Source organism: Kogia breviceps, chromosome 14 (genome assembly GCF_026419965.1).
Source record: "Kogia breviceps isolate mKogBre1 chromosome 14, mKogBre1 haplotype 1, whole genome shotgun sequence".
Taxonomy (NCBI): Eukaryota; Metazoa; Chordata; class Mammalia; order Artiodactyla; family Physeteridae; genus Kogia; species Kogia breviceps.
In genome coordinates, this window is record NC_081323.1 from 52,276,258 (window position 1) to 52,301,880 (window position 25,623).

At 51.6% G+C, this 25,623-nt stretch overlaps 1 protein-coding gene across 2 annotated transcripts in view; it reads left to right on the forward strand.

Moving 5' to 3' along the window:
• ANGPT4 (angiopoietin 4) overlaps positions 1-19,442 on the forward strand; it is a 41,862-nt gene extending 22,420 nt beyond the window's left edge. Inside the window, exons 4-9 of one of the 2 annotated variants that reach the window (XM_059037563.2) lie at positions 2,486-2,718; positions 6,400-6,515; positions 9,119-9,220; positions 10,904-11,070; positions 16,177-16,307; positions 17,265-19,442. In XM_059037563.2, coding sequence (XP_058893546.1) covers positions 2,486-2,718; positions 6,400-6,515; positions 9,119-9,220; positions 10,904-11,070; positions 16,177-16,307; positions 17,265-17,425 — 910 coding nt within the window. In that variant the 3' untranslated portion in view covers positions 17,426-19,442. Of the gene's footprint in view, positions 1-2,485; positions 2,719-6,399; positions 6,516-9,118; positions 9,221-10,903; positions 11,071-15,394; positions 15,895-16,176; positions 16,308-17,264 lie in introns of those variants that run through there. The other variant, XM_067013357.1, reaches the window with a different exon arrangement.
• The last annotated feature ends 6,181 nt before the right edge of the window (positions 19,443-25,623 follow it).

Genomic DNA, 25,623 nt, shown 5'->3' on the forward strand with positions numbered 1-25,623 from the left:
AGGGCTGGAACTAAAGCTGGGACGTGACCAGGGCTGGGGATCAGACTGAAGCCGAGAGTGAATGTGGACCCTGGGGCTGGCGGCCAGGCAGGCATGGGGCCTGGCTACCCCGTCTTGGGTGGGACAGGGGACAGGCATTTTCCTGGGGCTCAGGACACAGCTGATTCTTTCTCTGTTCTTTCTACCTTTCCCTCTCTCTCTCCCTCTCTCTTTCTTTCCTTCTTTTCTTTCTCCCTTAATTTATTTCATAAATTTTTAACAGCTTTATTGAACTACCATTTACATACCATACAATTTACCCTGTACATTTTAATTTGATTGACTTATTTGTAAACAAATAAATCTGATCTCATCTACCATCTCTCCTTCCCAGAAGCAACCACAGTGACCAGTTTCTTTTCTGCATTAGCAGACAGTCTGCATTTATAAGCAAAGACACACAAGGGGAACACCCTTCAAATTACAAAGAAAGAAGGAGTCCTGGGGTACAGATAGGCAGAGACATGGACATCTGAAGCTGATTTCATCTTGGTTTCGAGCTGAGTAGAGAAAACACTGCCAAGGTCAGGCTGCTGGAGGAGGCATCGAAGCAGCCACAGGCCTGTGTACAGGGCGAGATGTTATTGGTGCTCAAGTGCTGAGTCAAGATAAGGCATAAGGATCCTCCAGCTCCCTGTGATCTGGAGATGGTTAATGATAGTTTGTGCACCTTCTTATTCTTACTCTCCACCCTGAGGGGGGAAGGACTGGGACATTATCAATCACTCTGAATTGAATTACCAAGTGCCTAGAGACCAGTGAAGATGGAGGATATCATCGATAAGCTCTTGGCCCATGGAGACAGCTAAAATTCTAGAATGCAAGTGTGCCCAAATTCTCTCTTTTCCTGCTGCATAATTTGGGGTCCAGGGAAAATTCCTCCTGCCCTGGCTGGACTCATTTTCTTAGTCTGGAGAATGGGTTGGCATAGCCTCATGTATAGAAAAACATCTCCCTCCCACCCCTATCCCTCAGCCACCCAGACACCCACAGCAGAGACAAATATGTATGCACAGTCCCTTTTTGTTTGTTTGTTTGTTTGCGGTATGCGGGCCTCTCACCGTTGTGGCCTCTCCCGCTGTGGAGCACAGGCTCCGGACGCGCGGGCCCAGCGGCCATGGCTCACGGGCCCAGCCGCTCCGCGGCACGTGGGATCCTCCCGGACCGGGGCACGAACCCGCATCCCCTGCATCGGCAGGCAGACTCCCATCCACTCCGCCACCAGGGTAGCCCCACAGTCCCTTTTTAAACTCAAGTGAAGCAGACTACTCCTTGGCACATTGGTTTTTTGTCTCGTTTTTTCAGTTATCCTAGAGATGGTTCCATAACTGCATGACACTCTTGCCCGTTCTTTCCTCCAGCTGCATAATGTTCCACTGTATGGCTGTCCCCACATTTATTTCCCAGTCCCCAACTAATGGGTATTGAGTTTGCTCCAGTCTTTTACAATTCCAACCAGTGATGCTATGAATAACATTCCCATATCTTATTGCACACACATGTGAGCAAATCTGTAGGATAAAATGCCAAAAGTGCAAGAGCTGAGTCAAAAGCTTCTTTCTTTTTTAAGACTTTCTTTTAACTCATTACAAAAATGCCTCATGCTTATTAGACAATCTTACTTATCAGACAATAGAGACCTCTGCAAAATGAAAGGGAAAGTCAGTCCCCTCCACCCACTCCCTCCTCTCCACCCCCATCTGCTCAAACCTGCTCTGCAGAAGTAACAGCACTTAGTGGATTTTCTTTCACATTCGCTAGAAACACAGGCGCCACTGTGTCCTTCCACGAGTCCATCCACGCCTTTTCCTATAAGCTCCCCAGTATCCCTCTACATTTACATTAATACCTTTTCTTTCCCTTCTAATTTCCCACATGTGGGGTTAGACTAGAGGTACTGATGCGCCAGGGCGCCCACTCCAAGTCCCCGGCACCTTTCCAATTCTGCGCAAATGCTCTCAGCCTCCTTCCTCTTCACCGCTCCAGAATATTTCCAGGGACACCAGAAAAGAACGGACTCAGCCAGTCCTGGCTGTTGGCATTTTGGCTGTTTTGTTTTTCCCTGTTAACAACCCATCCTCCAAAGGGCATTCACGCCCATGCTCCCTGGAGGTTATCTCTGGCCAGTGGACTGCTAGGTCAAAGGGCAAGCATATTTGGGATTTGATAATGGCTACCAGGTTGCTGCTGTGTCCCTCCCACCCCACCTCTTTCCCCTACTGGACTCCAATCCATTTTACTCCAAGACCAGGTCTCTCTTTCTTCCCCTCCTCACTCTGTGCTATCTGTGGGCACGGACCTCCGGGCTGTGTAACCCTGAGCGGGACGCTACAGCTCCGAGCCTGAGTGCGGGTCTGAGCCTCACCACGGGGCCCAGGGGAAAGCCCGCAAGTGTGACTGCAAGGTGGGGACGGCGGGTTCATGCCTGTGCGCCCCCGCCCCGCAGCGCGCTGGAGACGCGGGTGCAGGCCCTGGAGACGCAGCAGCAGGCGGAGCTGGCCAGCCTCCGCGGCGAGAAGGAGCGGCTGCGGCGCCTGCTGGGCCGCCAGAGCGGCGCCCTCGCCGGCCTTGAGCGCAGCCTGCGCGCCGCTAGCAGCAACTCCAGCCTCCTGCAGCGCCAGCAGAGCCAGCTACTGGAGTCGGTGCAGCGTCTGGTGCGCGTCGTGGCCCAGGGCCCGGGTGAGCAAAGGGGGCCCGCCAGATGCGGGAGGAGGGGAGGAGAGGGATGCGAGACCCCGCTTACCCTGCCGCTTCACGCCAGTCCTGGAAGCTACCTCGGAAAAGACCACCCCCCGCCTCCACCTATGAAACAGAAATAACACCAAACACTAGTAATAATGGCGACGACAACAGTCCTAAGAGGAACCAATCCACACGCTTTCCCCGACTCCATGAGTGACCTTGACCATACCCCTGTCCCTCTCTAGGCCTTCGTTTCCCCATGCGTTTAATGGAGGTGATGATAATAAGGAGGATACCACCAGCCCAGACTGAGGAGTCCGGGGTCCAGGATCCACCCTTCATCCTCACTTGCTTGGGCTTGCCCCCTTCCCCAGGCCTCAGTTTCCCTATCTGCAGAATGGAGAGGTTAGACTCAATGCCTCCCAAGGATTTCTCTCGCCCTAATGCCCCCTGCCCCTAAGCCCAAGAGAGCCAAACAGAAGTGGGGAGGTACCTATGGCCCACCCAGTCTTCTGAGAAAGGGGGACAATGGCCGGCCCCGCTCCCCAGCCCTCACTTCTAATGGGACCAACTTCAGTCACTCAGTTCCAGCTTTAATCACTCAGTCAACAAGCACTTACTGAGCCAGACCCAGTGCTGGGTGCTGCAGATACAGCTGTAAACAGCAGAGTTCCACAACTGTCTCTTGCGAAAGATGCCCAACCCCCGTCTGTGGGTCTCTGAGGGAAGAGGGAGGAAATACATATTTGTTAAGTGCCTACTATGTGCTAGATGCCCTGCTAGCAGTGTTCCTGAAGTTTCAGTGGTTAAGAATCCGCCTGCCAATGCAGGGGACATGGGTTGGATCCCTGGTCCTCAGGGAAGATCCCACATGCCGCGGGGCAACTAAGCCCGTGCTGCAACCACTGAAGCCCACATGCCTAGAGCCCGTGCTCCACAGTAGGAGAAGCCAACACAATGAGAAGCCCATGCACCACAACGAAGAGTAGCCCCCGCTCACCACAACTAGAGAAAGCCCGCGCGCAGCAATGAAGACCCAATGCAGCCAAAAACAAAAAGCAATAGTGATGGATTCCAGACACTATGGCTGGCAGCGATTTAGAGACAGAGGATGGCACCATGCTCCATCTAAGTTGGGCAGACCCCACCAGATAGGGGTGTGAGGCCTGAGGTAGCCACAGGCAAGAGAGGTAAGCACCTTCCAAACCATGAGATTAGGAGTGACCCGAACCCATCACTGGCTTGTGCATAGAGCTGTAGCAATGAGGCTGCCTAAATTAATCCTGTAGCTCAGCCGAAGGCATGGGGCCTGGGCCCAACACCTCTCCCCACAGGCTCACTGCTGTGGCCCAATGTCTGCTCACCAGTCTGGGTGAGAGGTTGTATAGGAGACTTTGCCTCAGGCACCCTTTGACCAAACACCTGTCCTGTCCCACTGTCACCAGGGAGAGGCACTGTGGGTTGTTTCTCCGTACTGTCTAGATGGAGAAATTGGAGGAAGATTAGTCACCAGGTGTAGAACAGAAGATTGGACGGAGACAGGCACAGGAACCAGGCATCCATGAAGGCCAGCAGGAAGCCTGCAACCCCTCTCTGCAGAGCTTTGTCCTAGGCAGGTGGAGGCTGGCAAGGGGTGGAGAACTCAGGGCATTCAGAAGGTTAGAAGGACGGAGACACAGGTAGAAAAGACCTAACCCATGCATGGTATCAGAAGCAGCATTTGTTAACAAGGTCTGTTTGTCCAGCCTTGTATGGGCTCAGTGGTGGAGACCCAAGGGGAGGTGGGTAGTAGGAAAGGTACTGGCTCTCCAGTCAAATGGACCAGAGTTCAAGCTTTGGATCCTTCACTTACTAGCACTGGCACTTTGCACAGGTCATTTAACATCTCAGAGCCTTGATTTTCCTCACCTATAAAATGGGAATAATAATAGCTCCTATCTCTCAGAGTTCTGGCACAGAGCATTAGATGAGTTCATACATATGAAGGGGCTGAGCATGGTGCCTAGGGCCAAAAGGGGGTGAAGATGGTACAAAGATTAAGGGGGGTCCAGGCTGAGGCCAAACTATGTTGCATGTCAGTACTGGTCCATCCTTGCTCTTATGCTCCCTGAAAATACTTTTCCTGGCCCCAGACTGCCCCTGACAGTACCTGGCTAAGAAACACTACAATGCATGGTGGGTATTTCATCACTTTTATTACTATGATTGTTGTTAAGGCTATTGTTGTTGACTAAGGAAAACAATAGTGGACAGACCCTGAGAAGAGTGGCTGGAAATCTGAGGCCAACTCCTAGCTCTGCCCTTAACTAGCTGGGAAAGTTGGGCCTGTCCCAGCTCACCTCTAGGCCAGCAAACTGCCAGGCTTGGCTAGACTCCAGTTCCCCAGGGACCAGGGGGCTGGCAGATGGGGCCGTGGAGACCCTGCCCAGGGAATGTTTGTGCACAGACTGGGATGGATTTGGGGCCTTTGTCCCTTCATTTGTGATCTGAGAATAACAGCCTCATTTCAACAGGGCCTCAGCTCCAGGACCCAGGATCCAGGTTCAAGAATGAGGCCAAAACAGGAAGTCCCACCCCTTGGTAGCTTTCTGGTTCCTCACTGGTCAGGATACCTATCCATCTGGAACTTTAGCCCTATCCTTGGATACCCACCTACCCAAAGATTGGTTTCTGGTGGAATCATGGCCCAAACCTCTAACTGGATCCCAAAAAAGGAGCCAGAGAGGGTGTTTGAAACCTCTGTAGTTTATTTACCAACAGTCACGTTTTTCAGGTTAAGCCTGGAGGCCTCCAGGGCCCTGGTGGGATTTGGCCATTAAATTAATATTCTCCCTTAAGACCAGAGATCAGCTTTCAGGGAGGGCATAATGAGGGGGGCCCACCTAAGAGCTGCAGGGATATCCAGCTGGTAGAGTGGGCTGTGGAGGGGACCCTGGGTGTCCTACCCGAGGGAGCTCCAAGGACAAATCCCCCATAAGACCTGGAGAGAGAGAAAGCCCTGCCCAACCCCTCCCACCCGACCCAGCTGTGTGCCCCTGAGCCAGTTACCTCACTTTGGGGCCTCAGTTTCCTGGTCTGTGAAATGCAAAAGTACCTCAGTGGAGTTCAAGCCCCAATTACCTGTCCTGGAAAACTCTAGCAGCCTCATCTCTGGTCTTCCTGCTTTGAGTCTCATCCCCTCCAATCTCTGTTCTATACTCTGGCCAGAGGGCTCTTCTGCACAGTCTGGGCTCCTCAGCCTGGCATTCAAGGTTGAAGTCTCAGCCTCATCTCTCCTTCCTTAATGATGCTCTCTGGTCCATCAAACAGCCAGAGCTCCCTCTGGCCTTAGCTCTGGATCTGGGTGTGAGTCATCTCCTCTTTGTGGCCTCAGCCAAACTCCCCTCACCACACCCCGATCCCTGCACACACAGGACTGTTCCCACCTTGCAGCCCGTGAATATGCTGTTCCCTCTGCCTGAGACACTGGCCTCTTCTCCACCTGGGTGACCTCTACTCCTCATCCAGGTCCCAGCTCACTGTCAGCTCCTCTACTAAACCTTCCAGGGTCTGATACATCTCCCTATCCCCAACACCTCCCAGCCCAGAACCTGGCACAGAGCAGACGGGAGTGCCCACCTGACCCCTTCCCTCTCTCCTTAGCTCACTTCCAATTGTTTTTACCTTGTCCCATTGCAGCCTCCATGAGGGCAGCTGAGCAGGTGTTCCAGGACTGTGCAGAGATCCAGCGCTCCGGAGCCAATGCCAGTGGCATCTACACCATCCATGTGGCCAATGTGACAGAACCCAGAAAGGTTAGGGGGCTCCCTGAGGGCTGAGGCTATCAGAGGGTGCTGAGCCAAAGGACTCTCAGACAACCCTCCACCCCACCCCACCCCTGCCCCCACCAACATCACCTCCAGGCCTTGTCCAACATCTGAGATTCCAGAGAAGGTGGGGGTGACCCTACCCTCTGGAGCCCCCACTCATTCAGAGGTCAGATCATGTGGTTAAAGCAGAAGTTCCCAAAGTTGGCAATGCATCCTTCTCCAGCATGTTTTCCTGGGATGCTTTTAAGTTGGAATAGCAATAAATGGTTCTGTGTTGGTTCAGATCATGCTAGCTGATACAGCAAACAAACCTGCAAGAATTTCAGTTCTAGGGGCTTAACACAAAGAAGTTTATTTCTAATTTACTTACAGTCCAGCTGAAGGCAGGTGTCGGAGCTTGCTTTATGTGGGAAATGAGAGACCGGGGCTGATGGAAGCTCCACCATCTTCAGCGAGTGGCTCCCAAGGTTACCCAGAACTTTGAGGTCCAGTTATCAGATGTGTGGGGGGAGGGCAGTCAAGGGAAAATGTGGATGTCAGGAGGGAGGGTTTGGGGGCCAGGCCCAGAAGTGGAAGAGTTTGGGGAACAACTAGCCAGTCTTCCCACTTCATATTCCCTTTTCAGTTTTCTTTCAACCCTGCTAAATATGTCAAGGAGGATGGCTCAGATTATCTTTAACAGTTCTCACACACCTGCTAAATCCCCCTTTTAACAAAGAGAGATCAGGCCCTCAATCTCTAGCTAGAATTTTGTAACACTATTTTGTTTTCATTATATATATTTTTACAATTATCTGAATAAAGGCAAGTGTTACTAATATTCCCTCTATGGTACTGATAAGATTTCCTTTTAAGATGCATTTAGTCTGAGTATTTATTTAAGTTAAAAAAAAAAAAGACACCATTTTTTAACATCTTTATTGGAGTATAATTGCTTTACAGTGGTGTGTTAGTTTCTGCTGTATAACAAAGTGAATCAGCTATACATATACATATAGCCCCATATCTCCTCCTCTTGCGTCTCCCTCCCACCCTCCCTATGCCACCCCTCTAGGTGGTCACAAAGCACCAAGCTGATCTCCCTGTGCTATGCGGCTGCTTCCCACTAGCTATCTGTTTTACATTTGGTAGTGTATATATGTCCACGCCACTCTCTCACTTCGTCCCAGCTTACCTTTCCTACTCCCCGTATCCTCAAGTCCATTCTCTATGAAAGATACCATTTTTAATTAGTTCAGCTATGGTGGAATTTGGGAAGGTGTGAATAACTAAACTTTAGGAACACTGATAGAGAAGGAAGAGCTGGCTTGGGAGGCAAGAGATCTGGGCTCAAACCTCAGCTTTACTTTTGACTCATTTGCCTTGAGCAAGTCCCTTCTCTTCTCTGGGTCTCAGTTTCCCTTCCTGCAACCTCTGCTACCCTCACAACAGATGCCACTGTCTTCTCTCCCTGAGCAGACCTTCACCATCTCAGAGCCCCTCCACTGGAAACACTAGTCCCACTCATCTCTGTCTGGCAGGCACATCATCATCCAAAGCCTTGTTCCAATGCCACCTCCCCTGGGAAGCTTTCCAGGATTGCCCCATGACTCCTTCTTGGGAACTCTCTTTGTAGCTGCCCAAATGTTCATATTCAATAGTCTGCCAGCCCTATTAGACCTAACCCTATCAGTCTGCTAGCCTCCTCCAGACCAAGCCAGCCCTGGGGGTTAATTTATCTCTGATTTGTCTCTGAGTCACCTAGTACAGGAGCAGGCACCAAGTGTTTCCTCACCAAACATTGAAATGTACTGAGCTGGCTGGAAAAATAATATGTGAACAAAAGTTAAACTGAAAGATGTGATTGTGGTGGATGGTAAGCTTTTTGAAAGAAAGAATCATTCTGTCTTATCCATATTGGCATTCCCCATGCCTTGAATGGAACCTGGCACCTAGTAAGTGCTCAGAAAACATTTGTCTGCTGAATGTAATAACATTTCCCTTTTCTTTTTTTTTTTTTTTGTGGTATTTTGGCCATGCCGCCCGGCATGCAGGTTGGTTCCCCAACCAGGGATCGAACCTGGGCTTCCACAATGAAAGCACAGAATCCTAACTATTAGGCCACCAGGGAAGCCCTGTAATAACATTTCCTGAGTCTACACCATGTGCCAAGCACTTTACACCACTTGGCATTTAATTCTTACAGCAACCCTGCAATAATAGCTAATGAAAGGCCTCCATTTACTGAGTTCCTAGTATGTTATGTGCCAGGCTCTCTTCTTTTGATGGATGACTCATCTCATTTAATTTTCACAACAATCCCAGTGTGCAGATGAGAAACTGAGGCACAAAAAGATTAAGGTATTAACATCCCCATTTTACAACTGAGGAAAAGAAGGCCCCGAGAGGACATCACTTGCCCACCATTTTAGAAAAATGAAGACAACGGGTGGGTGATTTGGACCTGAATCCTTGGAATGCCCTTGACCGCCAAGCTCACCTGTTGCTCTGTGAGGTTCTGTCAGCCAAATCACCCTCAGGCTGGCCCAGACCTAGCTTCTGGCTGCCTCCTGGGGCTTCCAACTTCCCACCTCCCCAATTTCCTCCAGGTGTTCTGTGACATGGAGGCCAGTGGAGGTGGGTGGACCCTCATCCAGCGCCGTGAGAATGGCAGCATGAATTTCCAACGGAACTGGAAGGATTACAAACAGGTAACATTTCTGCCCTGGGGAGGAGCTTGTCAGCCCTGAAACCTGGGGCAGGAAGTGGGTTGTGGGCAGGGGTCTGGTTTGCCCCCAACCCTTCTCAGAAAAAAAAATCTGCCCACCTAAACCAACTGCCTGCAAACAGATTTAGCCAGTGCAAATACGCTATCAGGGACTCCATCACCCGAAATTGAAGCCTCTTTTTGCAAGTCCTGACATATATCCTAAGAATGAAAGTTTAAGTTTTATTTTGTTTTAATTTTTGGAAAAGATAATACATATACCTTGCTAAAAATTTTTAAAGAATACAAAAAAGGGAACAGAAAAAAGTGATCTCCGCTGCTCACCCCTGGCTGCATTGCTTAAATGGATGTCTTTGTCTTAGCACACATACATGAGTACATCTGCAGGAGAGGTTTTTTTTTGTTTTGTTTTGTTTTTTTTGCGGTACACGGGCCTCTCACTGCTGTGGCCTCTCCCGTTGCGGAGCACAGGCTCCGGACGCGCAGGCTCAGTGGCCATGGCTCACGGGCCCAACCGCTCCGCGGCATGTGGGATCTTCCCGGACCGGGGCACGAACCGGTGTCCCCTGCATCGGCAGGCGGACTCCCAACCACTGCGCCACCAGGGAAGCCCCAGGAGAGATTTTTTAAATTCAGAATTGCTGGCTTAAAGACCCCATGCATTTTTTACAAGACGAGGAATAGTGCCTGATTGTCTTCCAATTTTTTAATTAAATTTTGGATAAAGGATTTTTGGCAAGCTGACTTAAAAGCTCTTCAAGTTCTTAAGAGCAAAAGAAATAGAAAAAGATACACAGAAATACAACAATACTATTTTTTGTGTGTCTGCTTGCTGTTCATTTGATAAATACTTTTTTTAAAGTACCAAATTAATCTATGAGAGTTCTTGAACCAATTGGGTTTTAAAGAATCATTCAAATGGCAAAGAGAAATAGAGTGCTCAGGAGCAGAAATACACAAAAGACTGCTGAATATTAACCGTTAGGCTAATAAGTGGTACAGCATGACTAAAATGGGGAGTGGGGCTTAGGTGCGCCCTGTCCTCGGTGCTGAATTATTGTTCTGGCCAAGGGCATTGGTCACATGTCACTCTGGGACACTGGTGACTCCCAATGCTCTTAGCTTTACATTCCTACGCTACTGAAATTTTGCAGTGGCTGCCATGTCACTGAACAATGTTTGCTCTACCACTTATGCAGCTGATTTAAGGTTTTAATTTTTTAATTGAGACGTAATATTCATGCAGCCAAGTGCGCAAATCTTAAGTGTAAGACTCAGTGAATTTTCACATATGTATTCACCCATGTGACCGCCATTCACAGCTAGACATACAACACTTCCAGCACCCTAGAAACCCTCCTTGTGTCCCCTCCAAGTCAAGACTCCCCTAAAGGTAGTAGCTATTCTGACTTCTACCACCACAGACTTTTTTTTTTGCCTGTTCTTGAACTTCATAGATTTCAATTATGATTCATGTGATTTCAATTATTTTTAACAGGCTTTTACATTTACAAAAGTCTTAGTCTTTTTGCTCTAAGAGTTGGGGAGCTCCTAGCAAAGTGGTTTTGGGTAAGTGTCCCCAGAGCCCGGCCCAGCCCAGCTCCTTAACCAGAGGCATAGCCTTCCTGCTCGGCATGCAGCCTACCCCCATTCTCCTCTTCCCCAGGGCTTTGGCAACCCCGCCGGGGAGCACTGGTTAGGTAACGAGGTGGTGCACAAGCTCACCAGCAGGGCGGCGTACTCTCTGCGTGTGGAGCTGCAAGATTGGGAAGGCAACGAGGCCTACGCCCAGTATGAGCATTTCCAGCTGGGCAGCGAGGGGCAGCTGTACAGGTGGGCTTGGGGCCCAAGCTCATGGGTGGGCTGGGAGCGCTGGGCTAGTGGCTACAGAGTATGCACCAACCGTCAGTCCCTGGGCGTCTCCAGTTCCTGCCATCTGTCCCCCATTTGGGCGCACGTCATGGGATCTGGAGGCAGCTGATTAGCACTCAGCACATCCTGGCCACTGGGTGGGGTGGAGAGAATGTCGCTGACACTGCCATGCCAGGAACAGGAAGGGGCCTTCCAAGGTCAGTCACCCCGAGGCGATCATTTTACAGAGGCCCAGAAGTGGGGAGGTGATTTTCCCAGCCTGTCCTATGCTGTGGGATGAGGTGGAAATTCCAGGCTGGGAATCAGGGGAACTGGGCTCATTCTGGCTCTGCTCCAGCTCAGTGTGTGAACTCAGGCAAGCTTCTCTGTACCTCTGCTTCTTAATGACAGGATGGGCTTAAATATGAGCACATTATAAAATCATCAAGGTCTCTCACCCCTCCCTCAGCCTGGTTCTTGGCTATGCTCAGGAAAAGGAATGAACATTTCTTGAGCACCTATTATGTTCCAGGCACATGACTCCATTTAATCCTCCCCACAGCCTCCTGAGGTAAGCATTGCTGTACCTGCTTTAGCGATGTGGAAACTGAGACACAGAGCTTAAGTCCCCTGCCCAAAGTTACAAAACAGGAAGGGGCTGGTTTTGAACTCAGTTTTGCTGCCAAAACTCATGGTGTTTCTCCTACATGATGTTACGTCTCTCAGAAACTCAAGGATCTTAAAGATAAGCTATCTTGGAACCAGGACAGAATTGAATTCATAGACTCATGCTTTAGGGCCGCAAAGGAACTCACATGTCATCTGTTCTTCACGTGATGCTAGAATCTCCTCCACAGCCACATTCATCATCCAGCTATGCTGGAATGCCTTCACTGATGGGAGGTCACTTCCTCCCAAAGAACCTCTGATGACTCTTTGTCCGCCTGCATTGTATGCCTAATTCCACCTCTGAGGGCTTCTTGGTGATGTGCCCCCAACCCCTCTATTAAATGCCCCTGGTTCCTCCAGCTAGCTGGTTCTGACATCCCTTCTATGGGACCCAACCCAGTCTGATAATGTTCCTCCTTAAAGTGCAATGTCTAGAGCTGAATGAAACATCCCAAGGTCTGGGCTAGGCGGGGCTCAGCTGGATGCCTCCAACTCCTTAAGCTGACCAGTGAGTAGCCACAACCCTGCTGACTCCTCTTTAAGCCACTGACCACCAAAGCCAAGGCTTAAATCCTGACTTTATCCCTATCTCCCTGAGTGACCCTGAGCAAGTCCCTTCACCTTCTCATCTGCAAAATGGGTGCCATAGGTGTACCTACCTCATTTAAAGTGTTGTGAAGCTTGAATGAGATACTACACATAGAGCATTAATGCTGGCACTTAGTATATGTTCAGCAAATAATATTATAACATTATATTATAATATCATAATTACTGTCCCCAAGCCAGCCCTTCACACACTTGGCTAGACTGCTCTGTGCGAGTTCACTGCTGTTCCCATTTCCAGTGCCTGGGACATGGTAAGTGCATAACAGGAAGCTGGGGGAGCCTCCCTTTCCTACACAAGTAACAGTTAAACCTCATCTCCATGACCCAGTTCTTGAGCAGCAGCTTCTGTGGCCCTAAGTCCAGGATCTGCCATTTTTCTTGGGGAAGAAACGTCGGGAAAAGTATCTCATTGTGCTAAAGAACATGGCCCTGGAGCCAGATTGCCTGGGTATGAACCCTGACTCTATCACTTGCTGGATTCATGACCTTAGACAAGTTACTTACCTCTCTGTGCCTCAGTCTCCTCATCTGTAAAATATAGTATCTATGTCATAATTGAGATAATCTGCAGAAAACGTATAGCATGTGGTAAGTGTTACATAAATGTTAGAGATATACAAACAATATATTCAAAGACAGAAATATAACATTTCTGCATCTATGTATATCTCAATTATTTATGTCCATTTATACAAACATATACATGTATGTTACATTTGGAACCCCTTGCTGTGCTCTCCTCTGTGAATTTGATGCGCTGCCTCTGGCTTTTTATCTGAGACATGGAGAGCTCCCTGCTCATGGTTTCAGACTGTTATGCTCCGGTTTCAAAGGGCCCACATCTATCTGACCCTTTGCAGAGCCCTAAATAATAATAATGATATATTGAACACTTGCCCTGTGCCAGGCATGGGCTGGCTCTGGTCATTTGTGGAAGAATCAGACCTGCGCTCTACCCCTCAAAGTTGTTCACAGTCCAGTGTGTCGTGTGTGTCTGAGGGTGAGTGTGTCCACAAGCAAACCCACACCCCCAAGAAGACAGGAGCTGCCTAAGGGGGAAAGCACAGGAGCATAGAGATGTTTGTGCTATCGGGGAGGGCTCCCTGGAGGAGGTGGTGCCTATGAAGAGTAGGCATTCTCCAGACAGAAAGAGGATAGAAAGGGCTCCCCAAGCAGCCGGGAGATTCTGAAAAGAAGGCAGAAAGAAGAGTTGACATGCAGCTGGCCACAGAAACCCCAAACCTGAGCAAGGCTCTTTCAAGGGCTCTGGGGATCGTAAGGAATAGGCCCTGCTCATTCAGGAAAAGCTTGGAAGATCCTGGAAAACACATAGGAACCTGGAAACTGCCAGAGAAGGGCTAAGGGGAGAGTGACAGAAACAGGTGCTGTCCCTGGGTCCCCACTGTACAGAGTCAGCTGCCTGGTGAGGTGGGGTGGATCCCCATAGGGAAGCCTAGAGGTGGCGAAACCTGGGCAGTCAGAAGCTGGGGCATGGGCATCAGGGTGGGAGGGGCACCCTTATTTGTCAGACGCAATAATGGGAACCCTCTGGAGCTTGGCTGGGGTGCATGCATAAGCCTGCAGAGAAGTGGCCCACGGAGCGGGATGGGGGAGGCACAGACAAGGCACAGGCACACATTGACACCAGGCACAGGCCTCCCAGAGGTGCCCACACACCCAGACCCGGCAACAAGCACAAGATACACACAGAGATATACAGGGACATGCACAGACACACATGCACATGTGGAGGGGCTCACCACACCCCTGGGGTACACACTTGAACCTTCAGGGCACAGACTCACACAAGTGCCAGAGCTACACAAACAAGCACAGACACACACCCAGGCACGTGTGCAAACATGCCTCAGAGAAGCCCTCTCAGGTAAACACGCACACAATCTCAGGCACAAAGACATATTCCAGAGCACACACTCAGACCCACCATAGAGATTTCTGCACAAACTTAAACGCGCACATAAACACGCAGGCACAGAGACTTGTATCCAAATGCTCACGACCTCAGACACAGACTTACGCACCTTGTGTGTCTCACTTGGGGGTGTCCAAGGACTCGTGTGTATGTTTGTGTTCCCCAGACCTGATCCATGATCATGTCCAAAGTACATCTGAGCAATGAGTCAAGTGGGGCTTCCCGGCTCATGACTTGAGGGTCCCTTAGAAATCACAGATCTCCCTTCTGGCTCCCAGAGAGGAGGGGAAGGGAGGCTGAGGACTTGGGGCCAGCGCTGCTTCGGTGACCCCATGAGGTCATTCGGCTTTGTCCAGCACTGATTCCACACAGCCCCAGACTAAAGGTGACTCCAAACTTTAGCCTGAGTCCCGAGCCTGGCTTTGAACTGACATGACTGAACCCTCAAATGGAGCCCTCAGTAGCCACAGGGAGAAGCTGGGACCATATGAGCAGGTGGGCCGGCTAGCCTGTCCCCACCCCAGTGAGCCCCTGGCCAGGTAGGCCTCTTGGCGGGGGATTTGCAACACCACTCATGCAAGCCCAGGGTGGCATATTTAAGGGCACAGTTAAGGCTTCACGGATGGCCACCCTGAGCCAGTCCTGCCCTCACCACAGACAGAAAACACAGGTGGTAGGTGCAGGGACTGAGGTGGCCTCATGCCCAGGCCCCACATTCCCTCTGGATCCCAATGGGGGCATCTCGCAGGCCCTGCCCTGGGGAACCAGGGCTTCCCTGAGCTGCCCCGGCTGCATCTGGTGTCCACTTGCCTCCACCCATAGGACCTTCTATTGCTCCCAGATTGGCTCCCGCCTCAGCTGCCAGTGCAGCCCCTGCCCTGCTACAAGCCCCCAACACTCTCTCCTGCCAGGCTCAGTGGAAGCCTGTGCCAGGCATGCACACGTACTGGGAACACAGGGACGGGACGGGACGAATCAACAAGCACCAAACGTGCCAGGCACTTAACCGTGTGCCAGTGCTGCCCTGCACCTGTCACACGCCGAGGTCATCCCATCACAATGGCGGTTAATATACTATCATTACCGTTTTACCAGATGAAGAAACTGAAGCTGAGAGGCGAAGCAATCTGCCCAAGGCCACACAGCTGACGAGCGGCACAAGCTGGGATTTGAATCCAGGCCTTTTACCCCCAGAACTTGTGGTCATAATCACCACACAGGCCTGGATGTGCCCGCCAGGGCCTCGTAGCCTGACCGAGAAATAGAAACCCTCCCCAGCTGGCTGCAGGGGTGGAAGTCGCAGGGCTGGGGGTGCCTCAGGGCCCTGATCGATGTGGGCTGGTGTGGTCAAGGAAGGCTTCCTGGAGGGCGTGGGTGGGTGTGAGGAGGTGTGACAGGGCTGGGGTTGCCGGATGGTCAGCCGGGAAGGTAATGCACACAGCTCCCAAGTCAGGCCAAATGGGGCTGGGGTCTGTCTCTCACTCTCATTTGTTCTGAGATCTCAGGCAGGCTCCTGTGGCTCTTGGGAACTCTGTTTCCTCTTCTGTAAAATGGGAATACTAAGGTATTTTGAAGATTAAATGAGAATGAATTAACCCATGTAAAGTGCTTTAAACAATGCCTGGCACATAGTAGATGTTCAACAAAATGTTAGCCATGATCCTCGTTATTATTATTGGCATGATCATTCTCACAACCGGCCAAGACTTAGGTTCAGCCAGCTGAGGGAGGCCTGGCACGCGGTGGGTGCTCTGTCCCTGCAGGCAGCAGACAGGGAGGGGAGATGCCTCAGCACAACCGGAGGGGAACCCCTTCCGCAACCACCCCCGACCTGACTCTGGACCCCTCTCCCATCACCACCTCCGGGTGGCCTCCAGGCTTTCTCTGAGTGGGTACAGCGGCTCGGCGGGGCGCCAGAGCAGCCTGGTCCTGCAGGGCACCAACTTCAGCACCCGCGACGCAGACAACGACAACTGCCTCTGCAAGTGCGCCCAGATGCTGTCCGGAGGTGGGTGCGGGGCGGGGTGAAGCCCCACCTCCCCACAGGCACGCCTGGCTGAATATCCCCATCCCCTCCCCACTTGGGTCCCTGTGCAGCCAGGTGCCATCAAGAAGTGGGTGCAGGTCAGGGTCTCGCTCACCCACGGGCTGGCCTGGCTGTGCCTCATCCATACTTTCCCCCCGACAGGGTCCTTGAGGTCCCCTCCAAGGTGTCACCTCCTCCTAAAGCTGGCATCACCAGTTCTCCTCTGAGACCTCTGAGAAGTACTGAGAGTGGGGCCCAGGGTGCACCCTAGGGGGGTACAATGCTTAATCTGCCCCAACCCCAGGCCTGAGACTTCCTCCCCAGCCCTCCTCCTGGACCGAGCAGGATCCGGAGGAGGGAGACCTGGGTGGAGGGCAGCGGGGTAGCTGCCCACCAACTCTGGCTTAGGCAGCGTTTTCTGTGTGGAGAGACATCAGAGAGTGGGAGATGAGGAGTGAGAGACAGCACGGGAAGGACAGAGGTCAGAGGAGACCTCCAGAGACACAGAGACAGGGACAGATGGAGATGAGAGAGACATCAGGATGGACAGACAGAGTGCTGAGCACAGAGCTACACGGGGACAGAGGGAAGTACAGAGGGAAAGATGGAGAGAGAAACGCAGCCCACAGAAAGACAGATGGACAAAGTGTGTGAAAGACAGAGAGACCCAGAAAGGTAGGATGAGGGAGAGCAAAGAGAGACAGGGAGACACAGAGAGACAGACATGAGTGCACTGCCTCTGGAGGCCCCATACTGAGCAGAGGGTCTGGGAGCCTCCCTCCCCCACCAGCCAATGCCCGTTCCCACCCAGCCCCGTCTCCAGCGAGCTGGCTTCCCAGAGGAGCCACCAGCCCCGATTCATCTTTGGGGTAGGGGGCTGCCCTCACCCCACTGGCTGGGCCCCCACCTCCCCAAAGCCTCTAACTCCCCCTCCACCAGGATGGTGGTTTGATGCCTGCGGCCTCTCAAACCTCAATGGCATCTACTACCCGGCCCGCCACCACGTGCGCAAGCTCAACGGCATCCGCTGGCACTACTTCCAAGGCCCCAGCTACTCACTGCGTTCTACTCGCATGATGGTGCGTCCCACAGACATCTAAGGAGCAGCCACGCCTGGAGGCTGGTCTCACAGGAGGACCTGGATGTGGTATCCTCTGAACAAGCTGGACCCAGACACAGGACACAATGCCAGGACCTTGTCCTGGACACCCTGGGTCCCCTGAGCCAGCCCTCCTCACTCCAGGAGTCCAGAAGAGTCACCTCCCTCCCTTTTTCCCTCAAGTTGTGAAATGGTGGGTGTTTGGGGGTTCCTGCCTCTGCATTGTCCCCATTTCCTCTTCTCTCCTGCCTCCTGCAGGGCCCTCCGGCCAGCTTGAGGGTCACAGTACCCTGGATGAGCTGAGAACAGATTTAACTGGGCTCCTCAAGAGAATACACGACTAATGGTGGGATGTGAGACAGTCGGGAAGGTATTTACAGGCAGGAAACTGCCCAGATGGAGGCCCAGAGTCTGTCCCTGGGTTGTTGGGAAGGCCACCTCTTGTTCCAAGCTTTCTCAGCCTTGAGATGTCCTTGAACTTTCTGTTCAGGACTGAAGGAGCTGCATCCACCCTATAACGGGAGTTATTTCCACCCACATTGTCCACCACTCCTAGGCTCCAGCATCTAAAGCTCAGACGTGGTTTCTCAGGGGCTCCAGGAGATCTAAGAGGGATTCCTTTACCCCTTGAATGTCCTAGAATATATTCCAGAGAGAGTAACTAGGACTCCCCTCTAAAAGTACCTGTGGTCAAGTGAGGGAGGGAAACACCAGGTTAAATCAATGTGAACAGGCATTCTTAGCTGCAGGCCTTGTCAGAGCCATTAGTGTGATCACGTGCTTAGTGACTGCCCGTGAAAGGGCTAGAGTAGGCAGCTTTCCCCAAATGTATTTATTTGAAAATGGGCCCTGATTATCCCAGAGCATCTCTCAGGGCTGCGGATACCCTTGGAAAAAGCTGGTCCTCGAACGTCATGAGTTGAAACCCCAGGTCACTATCCCCACCCCCAGCTGCTTTCACCATTTCTAGCTACGAGGGCCACAGTGACATTCTCAGCCTCTAAAAACAACTGGAAGGAAACTTTGGGTTAAAACAGATACACCGTCGCTGAAGACGGGTCTAGAACTAAGTTTCCTGTCTGTGCTCCAAGGCTTCTCTGTCCGTAGGAAGCCAGATCTCTGTCTGGGGGCTGCCCTCAGCACTCCCTGTGACCCCAGCTCATACCAGCTCAAGTTCAGAGGCTCTTGGGGCCCACTCTGCCTCGAACAGGACACCAATCGCTGGGTCCAGATCCCTTCTGCCTCCAAGCCAGAGCCCCTAGCCTCCTCTTGCCTTGTCCAACAGCGATGCTACAGCTAAGGGTCCATGGAGACTGGGCCTTTGCTGAGTCTGGGAGACCAGGGGCTCCTCATGAGCTTCTTTCAGAGAGGGGCCACAGCCACTCTGCCACCCAGTCCCATTACTGTGTCACCCTCCTCAGACCTGATGAGGCCACCAAGGTCCTGTCATCCTCAGCCAACACCCGGGCCCAGCCCACGACCGACCTGCCCTACTGCCAGGTTGCGCCTCTGTCTTCAGGTTTTTCTCCTGGATAAGGCTGCATGGTGGAAATGGGGCATCTTCACCCCACTGGGCTCTGCCCCCGCCCCTGAGTCCAACCTCGGCCAAGCCACTGATTAAACCCAGCACAGATTAATGCTGATCTCCTTCAGGGAAACCAAAGGATGTAGTTGCTAATGGTGACTTCAGGCAGGAGGGAAAAGTACGTAGGGGCAGGTGGCTGCCCAGAAGGCTGACACAGCCTTATCCAGCATTTGCTCAGCAAACCTTTATTTAGTGTCTACGGTGTGCAGTGTGGTGCTGTTGGCAGGACTTTGGAGTCAGACAGACCTGCTCCAGCTCTTGAACTTGAAACCAGTGGCTCAGTCTCTCAAGGCCTCAATCATCTGGTCTGTGAAATGGAGATGGTGATATTCTCTCCTTGCTGTGCTGGGGCAGGAGGAAATGAGACCTTGTATTGCAACTTCTTAACAGAGCCTGGCATGAAACAGGTGCCTAATAAATGTTAGTTCCCAAAGAGGTGAATTGGGTGGAGAAATCAGCCCCCTAGTGCATGCCACCCCTTCTTCTGGACCCAGGGAAGGTAAGCATTTTATTTTTGTATCTACAGCATTTATTTTTATACTACAAGTGTATAGGCAATGCTGTGTGCTCCAGGAACAGAACTCCTCTGGGTGGGGTGAAGGCCCAAATCCCTGTCTGCACTCCAGTTGTCTAAGAAGACCAAGAAGCCGATTTGGGTAACCCTCACACATCTGTTCTTTAAAATATTCATCCATGGGCTTCCCTGGTGGCGCAGTGGTTGGGAGTCCGCCTGCCGATGCAGGGGACACGGGTTCGTGCCCCGGTCCGGGAAGATCCCACATGCCACGGAGCGGCTGGGCCCGTGAGCCATGGCCGCTGAGCCTGCGAGTCCGGAGCCTGTGCTCCGCAACGGGAGAGGCCACAGCAGTGAGAGGCCCGCGTACCGCAAAAAAAAAAAAAAAATTCATCCTTCCTTCTTACTTTCCTTCCTTCTCTGTGCCAGGACTCTCAAGTGCAAGGGATAGAAACCTTATCCTGAGGAATGGATTGACTCACATACAGGGAGTCTAAGGACAGATTCAAATGTGGTTCGATCCAGGTGCTCAAGTGATGGCCCTCCCCACCTCTCAGGCCTGCCATCCACCATGCTGACCTCATTCTCAGTCAGGTTCTCTCCTGAAAGATGGCTCCAGCAGCCCCAGGCTTGTGTCCTGCCTGCTTAGCATCCTTCAGAAAGAAAGCTCCCCTGTCCCAGGGATTCCAGCAAAGGCAGGATTCTTTCCAGCCAAGACTGGTCCTGTGTCCATCCCTGCGCTTAACACTGTGATTCTGGTTGACCAGACCTGGGTCACACTATCATGCCTGGAACCAGGGGGTGGAGTTAGTTCCCTCCAAGTCGTGTGGACTGGCCTTGGGGAAACTGAGGAGCCACTTTAGGAAGCAGGGATGCTGGGCAGGCAAGAACAGAGGTTCCCTTTTTCTCTTTCCATCTCTCAGACTCCCATCTCTCTTATCTCCATCTCTTCCCCTTCTCCTAGCCTCCCTGCCCCCAAGGCCTGCCCCTCAGGCTCCAGCTAATCCCTGGTTTGCCCCCAGACTATCAAGGACACTGCGGTGTTCTGCCCAGAGGTGTCAGACCCTGGTTCGCAGTCCAGGCTCTGTCGCTGGAGCAGAGCCCCTGCCCCCTCTAAGCCTCCAGTTCTCATCTGTGCAATAAGGATGGAGCGCCTGCAAACATCTAAAAGAGAGCAACGCTGACTCACCGTGGCTGCAGACATGAACAGCTAAAGGATTCTGGGTGCACAAGGCCCTAGGGGGCCTGGTTGGCGAGGTCTTGGCCTTGGATGGGTGTCCTGGAGGCCACCGCTTGCAGGAACTGGCTTCTGAGATAACTACATCTGCAGGTTCCTATGTAGAATCCTTGTCCCCTCTCCCTGCATCAGTCCAGCGTTCCCCCATTTTAGTAATAAAGAAATTAGAGCTCAGAGAGGGAAAGAGTTTCATCTGAGCGGCACAGCCAGTCACCACCCCCAGTGCACTTGCACCTGTCAGCTGCCTCCCTCGTCGAGAGCTCTCTGGAGGCACCTTGGCACCTACCACAAAAATGCTGGAGTGGTGTCCCCTCCACCTATATCAAGGGCTGAAGGAACTTTCTGGAAAGTTTTCCAAGAGTAATCTGTCTTTCCCACTGGCACCTGGTAGGTCCCGATGGAGCCAGGCAGGCAGAATGCATTGTTCCCGTGATGTCTGCACGTTCTCAGCAAAGGCAGTTGCCACACTGGGGGAGAGGGTTCACTGAGCACAGCCCAGAGACAACAATCATGGGTGGGGTAGGAGGTGGCCCTTTGCAGGGGACAGGGGATAAGTCAGCATCAGGATGGTTTGTCCTGCTGGCTGGGTGATTTGATCCCTTTTTCCAGACTTTCCCCCCCTCAGTGTCCATCTGGGCCTTCACCTCTCTCATTGAAGATGCTTCGGAAAGTTAACAGTGTTGCCTTGGCAACAGCAGCATCAGCATCTTTTGATGGAGCAGCCCTTCTGAGAATGGAATCTGGTCCAGGACACATCCAGCAAAAACGTGTTTCTTTCTTGTGTTAGATTACGTGTAATGTGGCCTGTGAGCTGCTGTTGCCTGTGTCCTGAGGGCAGGGAAGTCCAATGGCCTTTAGCATCCAACACATTCCCACCCTCCGCTGTGGGACCTCTCTGAGCCTCACTTTCCTCGTCTGCACAATGCAGAAACTGTAATCTAGTCATGGGGAAGTCGCGCAAATTCAGTGCAGTGGTGGACATCCAGGCCTGGCACATTAACTCATGTATTTATTCGTTCATACATGTATTCATTCATTCACATGGCAAGGATGTACTGAGGACCTACCTGCCTGGGCCAAGGCCTGCCTCGGTGATGGGGAGGGAGCAGCAAATGAGACAGACAGATGGCCACAGTCCTGAAATCATAGAGCTTAACAGGCCAGAGGGAGACTCGCCAAAATAAAAAAAAAAATTTTTTAATTTAACTAAATTAACTAATTAATATATTGTAAGTGAAGAAAATAAACAGGAGTTACAGATAAAAGATTTCAGAGGCAGGGTGATCAGGGAAAGACTCTCTGAAGAGGGACACTTAAATTGAGGACTAAAGGAGAGAAAGAGACAGCCAGGTGAGGAGCAGGGGGAAGAATAGGCCCACTGGAGGGAACAGCATGTGCAAGGTCCCTGAGGTAGTTGTGAGGAACCATAAGGAGGCTAGTGTGGGAGAGTGATGCCACTGAGCCAGTGAGCCAGGGGAGAGTGGTGGGAAAAGATACCCCCGACAGCTATTTCGGAAATCAACTCCCCACCCCGGTGCCCACAAAGGACTGGATCCAGCACCACTCTGCCCGTGTCGCTGTGGACCTAGGGCAAATTCCTGCCCCTCTCTGGACCTCAGTTTCCTAATCTGTAAAATTCAGGAGAGGGATCACCTCTGTCTGAAAGTCATCCAGACCCTGGGTCTAATGTCTGTTGTGTCCACTGCCCCGAGCCTGTGCCACCAAGGGAGTCAGAAGGAGGAAGAGAAAATAAAAGTCTTGCCACCGGGCTAAATGGGAGTTAGGGGCCAGCCAGGGGCTTGTGTGGGGATAAGTGGCATTAACTGCATGGCTCCTCCGTGTTAGTTCTACACACACCACTTCTGAATCCTAGTGGGTTCTATTATTGCCCCCGTTTTACAAATGTGGAAACTGAGGCTCAGAGAAGTAAAGTGCTTTGCCTGAGGTCGCACAGTGAGTTCTGGTACAGGCTAAGCTGCTGTAGCAGAAAGACCCCAAAACTCAGTAAGTTAAATATTTCTCTTTTGTGTATGTTTGGAGTTGAGCCGTCTATGTCTGGTGGGTGGCTCTGCCATCCTCCACCACAGCTTCCTTCTCTGGGAGCAGGGCAAGCTGTACCCAAAGGTGACATTTCCCAGCTGGCAGGAAGGGAACAGGACATCCGGCACTGCTTCCCCTTCAGCACCTGCCCTCTCACCCCAGCCTCATGTTTTGCCTGGAAGATCCCAGCAGCCTCCCGATAGAGCCCCATCTCCAGGTTTGCTCCCTCCTGGCCTACAATCATGTCACTTCCTCTGCCTAGAGCCTTCAGTGGCTCCCAAGTACCCTGAGCTCAGCCTACAAGGAGGACTCTTCACCGCCTAGCTCAGCCCCTCTCCATCTCCACTCCTGCTCCAGGGGTTCTTAAACTGGAGTGCAGAGGCTTCGGGCCTGAAGTATTCCTTCTGAAGAAAGGGTCCCAGATGGCCATCAGTTGTCCTGGAAGAACTGTCCATTTCCACTTGACCTTTATTGCCCTATGGAACAGAATGCAGGGCCCAGCATGCAGCAGCTGCTCTCTCTAAGTAACATGGTTCTTTGGTTTAGCCCTCTGGTTCTGTAGAGACCTAGGTCCAAGTCCCACTTCTGCCCCTTTCAAGGATCATGCTGGAGCCTCCAAAATCCACATGAAGGCTTAGTAAATTGTAAGGGCCCTCGTACTGGGCCTGTACATAGTAAGTTCTCTGTGATGTTATCTCCAATTATTTCTCTATGCCAGGCACCCCACGAAGAACTTCCCTTAGGATATCTGGGGAAGCCCTATAATGACCGCATGGGATATGTACTATTATCATCTCCCCCTTTTACAGATGGGGAAATGGAGGTCCAGAGAAGCCAAGATACTTGGCCAAAGTCACACAGTGAGGGGTTTCAGAGGTGGTTTTGGACCCAAATCACCTGCTCCAGAGTCTTATGTTCCCTGTGACCGAGATTAAAGGAAAATAAATACATACATAAGCAATTGTTGAGTCCAAGCTGGCCAGTGCTTGAAACACACTGGAAGGTAAAGGCCGTTGAGTCCTCTGGATCCTCCTGGGGCAGGGATAGGAGCTTCCTTCCTGCTTCTGACTTCCTGACCCCCCTGCCCTGGCTTCAGAACGTGACCACAGCTCTGCCACCCCCAACTCTTCTGCAAGTAGGACTTAGCTTTCTTCCTTGTCTACCTCCTCGGCCTTCTCGCCGCTCTGATCCCACCTCCCGCTGCACCCACGCACCACCCCCACCCCACCCACCAGGTCCTGGGCAGGGGAGGGTCACACTTGTCACTTCCAATCTGGGAAACAAGGGAGGGCTACAGGAGCCCTGGAAGCCCCCCTGGCTGGCTGAGGCCCCACCCCTCGGTCTGGGAGAGGTGTCAGGACCACAGTCACCCAGGCCTGGTTGTGTCCACAAATCACAGGGGACTGGACCCTTCCCTCTCTGGGCTTCACTCTCCTCATCTGTAAAATGGGAGCGAGCAGCCCAGCCCTGCTTGCTCACAGGGTTGCCAGGAGACTCAAGTAAGATGGTCCCTTCCCTCAGCAAATGTTGAGTGCCTACTATGTGCCAGCAACTCTGCTAGGCTCTGTGCACACAGCCATGAACAAGACAGACAGACGCCTGCTCTAAGGTGCTTACAGTCTGGGGTGGGTGGGAGGAGACAGAAATTCATTAACCAAACAATGAAAAGCACAGTGACAGTGACAGGGGGACTATACAGTGCTATTGGAGCAAGGATACCAACTAAGGAAAGGCGTCCTTGAAGGACGAGGAGAAGTTAGGGGAAGAGGAAAAAGAGGGTTCCAGGCAGAGGGAGCAGCATGTGCAAAGGCCCAGGGGCTGGCTCAGGGAAAAGCTTGAGAACATTCAGGAAGGGGAAGGAAGAGGCCAGAGCTCTGAAAGAGGTAGAGGAGGCGGAGCCCTTGGGTGCCAGACTGAGAAGAGGACACAAAGATGTGGTCTAAACCGAAGGAAGCCAGGGCCGTTGGGGAGCCCAGAGCCTATAGGTTTTCCCATCCTCCAATGTGAACAATGAACCTTGAGCAAGTTACTTCCCTTCTCAGAGCCTGGGTTTTCACTCCCAGTAAAAGAGGGGTCACAATATCTATTCCGCCAAGGCTTTTGAAGATTAGAGAAGATCTATCTACTGTACGTAAAAGACCCTATCCCAATGCAAAAGACTTCTCCATAGATGATGACCTCTATTTTTCTCAGCAGTAGCCCATGGCATTGCTGGGTCTTCCCATTATTTCCTGTTTCTTGAACATCTTTCATTGCTAAAACTTGGTAGCCGACGAACCCCAAAGGTTTTAGGGAAATTTTTGCCCTGAGAAGAGCCAATCCATGCATTTGTTCTTTTTCCTGTCATTTGAGAAAGAACCCCAGGGTTCCACAGGAACCTAGTTTGAGAACAATAACCCAACAGAATGGCAGAACCATAGAGGAGGATCTAACAAACCTGACATCTGTGCAACAGGTTCTGATGACTATAATAAAAGCCAAGGAGCATAGACTGTATTAGCCCCTAACGGGAAATACCAAAAGGAAATTGGATAAATAATGGTAAATTCATACCACGGAAGGGTGTATTCACTGGGAAGGGAGACTAGGGAAGCTTTTAGGTTGCTAGGAATGTTTGTTTCTTGACCTGGTGAGGGTTACACATGTGTTTAGTTTCATCAAGAATTCATCAAGCTGTACCTTTATGCATTTTTCTCTATGTATGTCTCTCTGTAGGTATGTGGGGAAGGGGAATTATACATGTACAAATATACTGTAAACAAAAAGAAGGCTGTTTAGAGAGGAATTTGGCAATAGCTAACAAAAGTGTGTATGCATTTTACC